At 46.5% G+C, this 11,111-nt stretch overlaps 1 protein-coding gene across 1 annotated transcript in view; it reads right to left on the reverse strand.

The window, feature by feature from the left end:
- Positions 1-10,669, reverse strand: part of POU2AF2 (POU class 2 homeobox associating factor 2) — a 60,084-nt gene extending 49,415 nt beyond the window's left edge. The window contains exon 1 of the mRNA XM_060179769.1: positions 10,443-10,669. Within this exon, the coding sequence (XP_060035752.1) occupies positions 10,443-10,669 (227 nt within the window). The remainder of the gene's footprint in view (positions 1-10,442) is intronic.
- Between the last annotated feature and the right edge of the window lie 442 nt (positions 10,670-11,111).

Consider the following 11,111-nt stretch of genomic DNA (forward strand, 5'->3'; position numbering starts at 1 on the left):
TCCTAAACCTGGCAGAAAATCAGGCTCATCAGTAGGTCTGGTAAAAAAAATATATACATATATATCTTGGCTCAGTTTATATCCTATTCTATCACTGTTGCAGCGCTCTTTAGAAGTAGTGAGTGCCCTGATAATTGTATTTTAAAATAAATTTTCACATTTTTAAGAATTTTCTGTTTTGTTTTGTTTTGCTACATAGTCAGCACTGTGATCTCCTCTAGAGCAACATTTTATAGCTCTTTCTGCTACTTGGTCCACTCACCTTTACCCTAGTTGGGCTCTGTCTCCCAGACCTAAACGGCATCCCTATGTGCTCTAGGCTTATGCAGCACCAGGGTCTCAGGGCTTCAGATGAGCATCAGTCCCTCCCTGGCTCCCCTGCCTGGCTCTGCCCCAGGCCCTCACCCACACAATCTGATTTCACAGTAACACAAATAGGTGGTTTGCCTTTTGCTTTCTCATCCTCTCACAAGTATACAGAGGAATGACAATCTAGTTTTTTAAATGAAGCCAGGTACTCAGGAAATCTGAAAAACTGTGTGTGTGTGTGTGTGTGTGTGTGTGTGTGTGTCTCCAGTCTCCGACCTTTTGAGCTTGGAAAGCATGTTTATTTTTCAATGAAGGGTTATATCACCATGTTTATTACTATATAATGGCTTAACATATAAACCATTCTGTAACATTTATTACTGCCATTGAAATGAATAGTGAAATTAAAATTCACTAGTTTCACTATTTATTTATATCTGCAGTGTAGAGGTCTTGAACTTGAATGATTTTGCTGCTCCTGGGCAAGTTTTTTTTTTTCCCATTTAGCTAGAGAGATACAGCAAGAAAGAGATAGATGGAGACATCATAGCACTGAAGCTTCCTCTGTTGCCATGATGCTTGCACATGGTGCCAAGGCTCTAAGCTGGGTCATACACCTGGCAAGGCACTCACCCCACCTGGTGAGTGATCTCTCAGGCCCTTAGCTTTCATGTCTAACATAATAAATACAGTCTACTATAAATCATTAAAAGGTTAAGTTCTGGGGCCATGTGTGAGGACCTGCCTGGGTTTGAGCCCATACTCCCCACCTGCAGTGGGGAAGCCTCATGAAGCAGTGAAGCAGGTCTGCAAGTGTCTGTCTTTCTCCCTCCCTCTTCCTTCTCAATTTCTCTCTGTTCTATCAAATAAAAAGTAATAAAAAATTATAAAAATAAAATTTAAAAAAGGAGAAATGGCCATGGGGCTCAGTAGATTCATCGTGCAGGCACCAAGCTGCAGAAATAACTCTGGTGGCAACAACAAAAACAAACAAACAAACAACAGACAAAACCAAACCTAAGCTCTTTGGGCGTCTCAATGGTTCAGAGATCCAAACACTGGAGAAATTACACTCTAAAAGAACATCTGTACACTTTTGCGGTGCTTAGAGGAAACGCTCCCTAGTTCCAGCGCAAACTCCCTTAACACTTTTAAGTCAACGAGAAGAAAAGGAAAAACCTGGTCACGAGGCCCCTATATTGCTCATGACTTCTGTCTCTTTTCATGCAGGGCTGCCCAACTCTCTCATCTCTCAACTCCCTTTTTTAAAAGATTTTTTATTTATAGAAAGGAAACACTGACAAAAAACATAGGATAAGAGGGGTTCAACTCCACACAGTTTCCACCACCAGAACTCCGTATCCCACCCCTTCCCCAGATAACTTTCTTATTCTTTATCCCTCTGGGAGTATGGACCCAGGGTCATTATGGAGTGCAGAAGGTGGAAGGTCTGGCTTCTGTATCAACTCACTTTTATTTCTCTTCCAACCAGTAGCTCTATGCAGGTACATTTTGGAGGTATGAAGGCTTCAGTTCCAAGCCACCACAATGAATTAACTACTACAACAATACAAGCCACACACTTTGTTAATCCCAGCACATATGGAAGTTCAAATGTGCAACAATGTTAGGTGTCAAAAAACATGCACAGAAGTAAATGTGACACCGAGACCTGAAGGGAACACCAAATGTTGTAAAAGTGATGTTGGTGGATTTGCTCAGTGCAGGTTTGCCCCAAACCTTCAGTTTGGCAACATACAAGTACATAAGGCACAGGAGTACTAAAAGGTAAAGTTAGGGGGTTGGGTGGTGGCTCACTTGGTTGAGTGCTCATGTTACAATGGGCAAGGACCAAGGTTCAAACCCATGCTTCCCACCTACAGGGGAAAGCTTCGCTGCAGATGTGTCTCTGTCTCTCTTCCTTTCTATCCTTCCCACCCTCCACCTCTCTGTCCTTATTCAATAAATAAATAAATAAATAAATAAACAAACAAATAAATAAAAATATTTAATAAAAAAGACCAAATAAGGGAGGGTTACTCTTTTAGTACATCCCCCAAGCCTGTGGATTATCTTTTATTTATTTATTTATTTATTTATTTATTTATTTATTTTTAAAGGACAGAGAGAAATTGAGAGGGAAAGGGAAGATAGAGAGAAAGAGAGATACTTGCTGCACTGCTTTACAGTTTGTGAAGCTTCCTTCTTGCAGGTGGGGGGACTTGAATATAGATCCCTTTTTAAAAATATTTTTATTTAATTTATTTAACTTTTTGATATTATCTTTTATTTATTGGATAGAGACAACCAGAAATCGAGAGGAAAGGGGGTGATAGAGAGAGCAAGAGACAGAGACACCTGCAGCCCTGCTTCACTGCTCCTGAAGCTTTCCCCCTGCAGATGGGGACCAGGGGCTGGAACCCGGATCCTTGTGCATTGTAATGTGCACTCAACCAGGTGCACCACTACCTGGCCTTGATTGTAGAGTCTTCTAAACACTGTTTTGTAAGGAATATGGGACATTTAAAACCTTTTGCTCAGAGTAGAACCATTTTAGAACAAAGATTCAGTACTCTACTGCGGGCATACAGGACAGTGTCCACCCACTTAGCATAACTTTCTAGGCTCTCTCTGAGCTTTGCCTGTCCTAGCCTTTCTTTTTGTCTGCCTTGTTCCCCTCCACAGAGTCTCAGCCCAGCACATAGTGTGGTCCTGGCCCACCTTCAGTGCTTCTAAGACACAGTCCACATGGCATCATCTCTGTATTTTATAATGGCCTTTTCTTCCTATCTCCTGCATTTAAAAAATGTTACTGGAGGGGGGGTCGGGTGGCACTGCAGCGGGTTAAGCGTACATGGCGCAAAGCACAAGGATCCAGGTAAAGATCCCAGTTCGAGCCCCCGATTACCCACCTGCAGGGGGGTGGGGTCACCTCACAAGTGTTGAAGCAGGTCTGCAGGTGTCTTTCTCTCCCCCTCTCTGTCTTCCCCTCCTCTCTCCATTTCTCTCTGTTCTATCCAACAACAACAGAAATAACAACAATGATAATAACCACAACAATAATAAAACAACAAGAGCAACAAAAGGGAAAAACAAAACAGCCTCCAGGAGCTGTGGATTTGTGGTATAGGCACCGAGCCCCAGCAATAACCCTGGAGGCAAATCTATATATATATATATTACTGACAAAATAGATGTATGCTTTCTCATACTCCTTTAGGAATTTTCTAGTTGACATTTTTTCTGGTTCCTCTTCATCTCCCTGTGTGTGGGTTTGTCTGTCTCTCCATAGAAATGCCTATGAGCCTTTTGATAGTAGAGACCCATCTTTCTACCTGGTACAAGGAGCCAAGTGTTCATGTCATGTCTACTGTTTTTTGAAGCTCACAAGTAAAAAAGAGAGAGAGATGCAATCTATCCTAGCTCTTCTGAAACATCTGACATTCATGCCAGATAATTCCTATTTAATATACCTCCCTCCAATCTGATTTTTAGTAGATACTGAGGGTCCCTGTTGTAGCTACAACTGAAAACCAGAGGGTTCAAGACCCAGCACAAAGGTCCCCTTCTTGCTGGCTTAGATGTTCACCCAGATGGACTCAGTCCATTTCCCAGCAGTCCTTGCTCCAGTCCCTGGAGCGACTCTGACTTCATGCCCCTCTCCATTCTACTTAATGGTTTGCATATCCATCCTCCTACTTCCGGCTGAACCTGTCTTTCTCCAGAAGTCCAACAGCACTTCACTCAGCTTATGAAGCTGTGCACTGTTAGGTCCCCAGTGAGTGTCCATAGCACTTAAAGTGCAGTGGGATCTGTTGGAGATTATGGTTCTGGGGACAGGAACAGTGAGATATAATAGGTAAACATAGGAGAGGGGGCTTTTTTCATGATGAAGGAACATCATAGGGAGTATGGCCTTGGTCTTTCCATGTCCTATACACCATGCTGAAGGCTTTGTAACCTTGTCAGTTGGACCTGCCCCCAAACCTTAAACCAGCAAGAGCTGGGTGTGGACATGTGAATTGCCAAGGGAAAAGCCAAAATGCTTCTAGGCTGAGAGACTGATTTGCAGCAGATACCCATGCTTGAAATACCCTCTAGTCCACATGCTGCATTTGTACAGAGCCCAGAACTGTTTTCAGGGAATTAAATACACTAAAAGGATCTCAGGAAGGTAGTTTTCTTTCTTTCTTTCTCTCTTTCTTTCTTTCTTTCTTTCTTTTTTTAAATTGATTTAATAATGATTACAAGACTTTAGGATAAAGAGGGGTACAATTCACACAGTTCCCACCACCAGAGTTCTGTATCCCATCCCCTCCATTGGAAGCTTTCCTATTCTTTATCCCTCTGGGAGCATGGACCCAGGGTTGTTATGGGGTGTGGAAGGTCTGGCTTCTGTAATTGCTTCCCTTTTTTTATTTGTCTTCATTTATTTGATAGAGACAGCAAGAAATTGAGAGGAGGAGGGGAGATAGAGAGGGAGAGATAGACACCTGCAGACCTGCTTCACCACTCACAAAGCTTTCCCCCTGAAGGTGGAGACCCGGTGCTCGAACCCGGGTCCTTGTGCACTGTAACTGTGCACTAAACCAGGTGTGCCACCATCCGGCCCCTCTTCCCTATTCTTTATCCCTCTGGGAATGTGGACCCAGGATCTAGCTTCTGTAATTGCTTTTCCATTGGACATGGACATTGACAGGTTGATCCATACTCCCCGCCTGTTTCTATCTTTCCCTAGTGGGGCAGGTCTCTGGGGAGGTGGGCTTCCAGGATACATTGGTGAGGTCATCTGCCCAGGGAAGTCAAGTTGCATCAGCAACTTGGTGGCTGAAAAAGCATTACGATATAAACCAGACCAAATTGTTGAATACTCAAGAATCTAAAGGTAAGACTATAGCAGATGAGCTTTGGAAGGTAGTTTTCCTATCTTGAGGAGAGAAGTCTGTCAGAGATTCTAGTGACAAATGTTTTGCCAGAAGGAGGTGGGGTGGCACTGGGTCTGGTCTGTGCTGGCTTCCCTGCCCTGTGGACTCAGAGATGAGACCCTACTGATAGGTCCAGGCAGGTCCGTTGATGGTCTGGGGCAGCCTGCCAAGATGGAAAGGAAACAAGGGTGGAATAATCCCAAATCCCCAGAGTGCAGGTGCCATTGGGATCTGTCTCCTTTATCTTGCAGTGGGAACACCCTCAGACGCTCCAACCACAGTTTTGGAATCAGCTTCCTGCTTGATGCAGGGCTGAGCACCTGTTGTCAGGGACTTCCTGGAAAACTTGCCAGAGAGGGGGGCAATCCTGGTGGAGGCGAGGGTGTGGAAGGCAGGTGTGTACGACCCTAAAGCAGACATGCAAGGTGGTGGTGGTGGGGCCAAGGCGCCTGGATCTCGCCCATCCTGCCTTTGTCCTGAGCCTTTTCTCTTTCCAGACATGCCTGCAAGGTGCAGGAACATGAGGGAGAGGGCACTACTGGTGGTGCTCATAGCACATGAAGTGACGCTTAAGGGGCCAGGAGAAAGGTCACCCAGGAGGGCACCTGCCTTGCCATGGGCATGGTCTGAATGCACCAGAGCACCAGAGGAAGCTCTGATGCTGCAGGGACTCTCCCTTTCTTGTCTCTGTCTGCATCAAAGGAATGAAAACATCCGCCTGACAGTGGTGAAGAGGCTGTGGCATTGCAAAATCAGTCAATCAATAAATGGATAGATAAAACACATATCATGTGGAGGAAAGGATGGGTAGGACATAATAGGAAACGTACATTTACTCTTTGCATTTGTTATCTCTCCCTGCCTGCCTGCCTGCCTCCACAACCCCAGAGTGGGGGCCTTGCACATGCTCAATGTTGCCACTCCTAGGCTGATTTTTCTTTTTTATTTAGATAGAGAGACAGGAAGAAAAGGAGAGACACCATAGCTCTGGGGCATTCCCAGGTGCTGTGACGGTGCCACGTGGTGCTGAGGCTTGAACCTGGGTGACATGCAAGACAAGGCTAGTGCTCTACCTGGTGAGCTATCTCTCTAGTCCCAACCTGGATTCTTAACACAGAACTCTTCAAACCCTTGCAAGTTCCTGAGTGTGATAGGAGTGTCTTCTGTTCTCCTGAGGTGACACTAGGTGGAGGGGGTACCTGGATGGGGGCTTCTGGGCAGGAAGGCAAGCTTTAGCCCCACCTCCCATGCTTCACAGTCCACCAGTTGTCAGTAACTGGTGCCCCTGGTTTGTGTGGGCAGGTCTAGAAAATTATTGAAGCCAAGAAGGGGGCCAGGGCTACTGGTCTGTAGCCAGCTGGTCACAAGTCTAGGTGGCAGTGGGTGGGGGCGGATGGTAGCGCAGCAGGTTAAGTGCACATGGTGCAAAGCACAAGGACTGGTGCTGGGATCCTGGTTTGATCCCCTGGCTTCCCACCTGCAGCGGGGGTCACTTCACAAGCCGTGAAGCAGGTCTGCAGGTGTCTTTCTCTCCCCCCTCCATTTCTCTCTGTCCTATCCAACAACCGTGATAGCAATAATAACAACAATAAACAACAATGGCAACAGAAGGAAAAAAATGGCCTCCAGGAGCAGTGGATTTGTAGTGCAGGCACTGAGCCCCAGCATTTAAATCCTGGAGACAAAAAAAAAAAAAAAGGAAGTCCAGGTGGCAGGCTGGAACTTGAGATTGGGTGGGTATCTGAAGGGGGGGTCCTCTCTGAGTAGTTACTGTCAATGTGGAGCTTTATAAAGATAGGAAACTGCGGCAAGGCAGTGTCTGCCTGCTGAGAATTGCACAGCTCGCTGCATAAAACTTGTGCATGGGGGGCTGGAGGTGTTGTGAGCTGAGAAAGGGGCAGATTTCCAGCTGAAAACATAAGCCAGGCAGACCCAGAGGTCTCCCAGCTGCACACAGTCTCTCCTCCCCACGCTGTGTTAGGTTTAGATGTAGATAGCGGGGGACCTAGGCTCTTGCAGTGTTTCTGAGTCTGCTCCATGTTTATTTTTTCTTCTTCATGGAAGTCTTAGAGATTCGGATCTAAGTGATCATTGGTGGGGAGCATGCCCCATGAAGGGGGGTGGTACAGACGGCAGGAGGACAGAGTCCCTGGCTGTCCCCTAGGTGCAGCTGAGCCAGAGAAGATGCCCGATGTGGCCACTCTTAAGCCAGTGGAATTGTCACTAAGAGGGACTCACGGTGCAGTGACCTGGCCACTTATCACTCAGTCCTGCTACAGGTGGCCGTGACGCTGGCTGCGGGCTTCCCCTGGGGTCCAGCAAGAGCTGTCTTGCAAAACTCTTTGGCATCTGAGCAAAGAGGAGCCAGGTGGGCAAATCAGATGCGGAGGGTAACCAGTCTCTGCAGGGAGAACAACAGAGGTGATCGGGCAGCCTCTCTTCCTGAGCTCGCTCGCTTGCTCGCAAAGGAAGCAACCACCTCAAAATGTGGTGCCACCCCGCCTGGGGATTTGCTCGGTAGGTAAAGCAGCCATACTGGGCTGTCATCCGCAGCCTCTCTGCATGAGGTGTTGCTCATTCCTCCAAAAATATGTTCTTGTTTTACTGACATCAAATCTGGGTTCTACTACTGCCCGTTTCCGCTTTGTTTCCTTTTTATGTTTTGGTGCTCATCCCAGTGTGCTGTGTGAGACGTTGCAAATGATACAAACCCAGCATTCACAGTGCTAACAGATGTGATCCTTTGTCCAAGTTTTCCTCAGACAGTCCCCGTGTACTCAGGTCACAAATCCCTTCTGACTAGTTTCAGTGTCCCCCTTTGTACTTGAAAAGAAAAGAAAAAAGGTTGAAGGATCAAATTCCATGGTCAACTTACACATGCGTCAGGTGAGGGCACCCTGGGGATAACATGGTTATGTGGCTGTGACAGGGTGGTGACACTGGGAGGGCGAGGTCTGTGAAGCCTCCACTCAGACACAGGAAAAAGTGAAAACAGAGACATTCAGAATCCATAAGGAAGGTCACTTAGAAGACTGACGTGTCTGGGGTGGGGGAGACAGCATAATGGTTATGCAAACAGTCTCTCATGCCTGAGGCTCCAAAGTCCCAGGTGCAATCCCCCCACACCACCATAAGCCAGAGCTGAGCAGTGCTTTGTCTCTGTCTCTGTCTCTCTGCCTCCCTCTCTCTTTCCCTCTGCATTTCTCTCTCTCTCAAAAAAAAAAAAAAAAAAGATAAAAAAGAAGAAGACTGACATGTCTGGGACTCAGTTTCCCAAGCTGCCCTTCTCCTCTAGCTAGGAGTACTGCTAAGCCTCCATCAGCCCTTCCAGTGAAGCACCTGCTGTGTGAGAGGAAATGGCAGGATTCAGTCCCTCAAGGGGCCTCGGGTAGCTTAGTGGAGAAGACAGAAGTGAGTGCAGTGTATGGGTGCTGTTGTGGACAATTGTCCTGCCCTCCCAGTGCTCATAGTGCAAGGCCATCTTTTTCAACTATTGAGAAATTCATGTTTCTTTCTGATCAACCTTAGAATTTTCTTCTTCCCGAAGATTCAGTAGTTGGCACGTTCCTCCCCATGTTTTTTTTTCTCCTCCCCCTTCCACCTTCCTCTTCCTTCTCAGACAGAAGAATTCTGCTTAAATTATGGTCATTTAGAGCAAAGCACAGATACCCTGATATTAGCATAACTGTTTAATCTCAGCACAGAATGTTTATGAATGGCCTTGAGGAGAAGCTCAGAAGAGAGGAAGGACATTAAAAGGGGGCCTTTCAGATGCATCTGGAAAGTGTGTGTGTGTGTGTGTGTGTGTGTGTGTGTTGACACATGGTTAAAAGTCTTCTCCTTACCTGCCCCTTACAGCTCATAGCTAACCACTAGCATTCGTTTCTTGCTTTTCCCATGTGACTTTTTATGCATCTGTGTGTTTCCCATGTGATGTTCAGTGCATCTAGTAAACAGGGTACTATACTTAACTGACTCTCTGCTTCTACAAAGAAGTTATAGACCACCCATTTCCTCACCCTTCCAGTGTTTTCTTTCTAACCTAATTATTGAGGAGATTTATTTTTTAATTTCTGCATAATGTTCATTTATAATGATGTACCATCACTGATAGTTTCTTAGCAGTAAGCATGTGAGTTGTTCCAATTTTCCATTACAGAGATTGCTATAATAACTAAGACTGGACATCATTATTTTGTCTATACACAAGAATATCTGTACATACAGTGGCTTCTTCAGGTGGAATTGCTGGCTGGCTCAAAGGTTTATGTGCACGTTCAGTCTGGGTGGCTATTTGCATCTAGATTCCTGTACTTGATCAACCCCATAGACTACCCCTCCCCAAGTAATAATGAGAGTGCTGGTAGAGTGAGTAGTGCCCCCCCCCCAAGCTGGCCAAGTTCTGGTCCTAGAGCCTGTGAAGATACTAGGTGACGGGGCCGGGTGGTGGTGCACCTGGTTGAGCGCACATGTTATAATGTTTAAGGACCCGGGTTCGAGCCCCTGGTCCCCACCTGCAGGGGGAAGCTTCATGAGTGGTGAAGCAGTGCTGCAGGTGTCTATCTGTCTCTCTCCCTCTCTATAACCCCCATCCCTTTCAATTTCTGGCTGTCTCTACCCAATAAATAAAGATAACAAGATATTAGGTGACTTGGCAGAGGAATCAAGGTTGCTAATCAGCTGACTTCGAGATTGGGAAACTTTCTTGGATTATGTAGAGACCCAAAATTATCACAGAGGTCTTAGAATTGTGGATCAGGAAAGGTGTGACTGTGGAAGAAATGCATCAGAATCTGGTCTCTCTCACGTGCTCTAAACCTTAGAGCAAACAACAATAACAACAACAAGACAAATAGGAAACAAGAAGGAAAGAGACAAGCAGGGTAGGCTCTTACTGAGGCTGGAGAGACAGCTAATAAACAGTCATAGGGTCAGAGGACCTCTGGTGAGTCTGTGTCCCGAGCTCAGAACAGTCGGTGAAACCATACTACACCTGAGCATAGAACCAGCCTTGAAAAGTGGACATAAAGGTGAATCAAAGTAGGTAACAGTGAAGAGGGTCAGGCGAGCCTGGGGCTTTAGGAACCTGAGTGCAGACATTAATATTGAGGCAGAGGCATGGACTGAAGGAAAAAAACTCTCAGAACACCAGTAGGAGAAACGCTATCCCTCCCTTTAATCTCAATGGGGGTTACGGGGGTTGGGTACCTGGAGGAATAGATGTAATAAAACCCAGTGATGGTTAAGGCCACGTAGAGGCTCTTTCTTAGGAAATGCACCCGAGTCCTGGTTGCTGCAAGGTTAAGGCTCTCACACCTAGCATGTGACCGGGGACCATGTCTGTCTGTGTCAATCAGCATGCAGCCTGGTGTTGGCTGACACTCCGTTTGGCCAGCTCTTACATCTACTTTTGTGAAGGCTTGGAATTTCTGCATCTCTTTGGGTCTCTAGAGATGGGGCTAGGAAGGCCTAATCCACTGCCGGGTTTCCTGGTGAGGACCCCGCCACAGGCCCTTCTGACAGACCATCCCTAAAGGACTTCACCAGCTAATAGCCTGCTATGCAGCTGAAAACAAATACTGACCATCACTTAGAATTCCAGAAGCTGCCCCCCTCATCATGCCCATCTCTACTGAGTTTCCCCAACTGCAAGTAAAACCCTCAGATCGGGAGTCCGGCGGTAGCGTGGAGGGTTGAGCGCATGTGAAACAAAACGCAAGGGCCGGCTAAAGCATAAGGATCCCCATTTGAGCCCCTGCTCCCCACCTGCAGGCGAGTCGCTTCACAAGCGGTGAAGCAGGTCTGCAGGTGTCTGTGTCTCTCCCCTTGCCTGTCTTCCCCTCCTCTCTCCATTTCTCTCTGTCCTATGCAACAACA

Source organism: Erinaceus europaeus, chromosome 20, assembly GCF_950295315.1.
Source record: "Erinaceus europaeus chromosome 20, mEriEur2.1, whole genome shotgun sequence".
NCBI classification, from domain to species: domain Eukaryota; kingdom Metazoa; phylum Chordata; class Mammalia; order Eulipotyphla; family Erinaceidae; genus Erinaceus; species Erinaceus europaeus.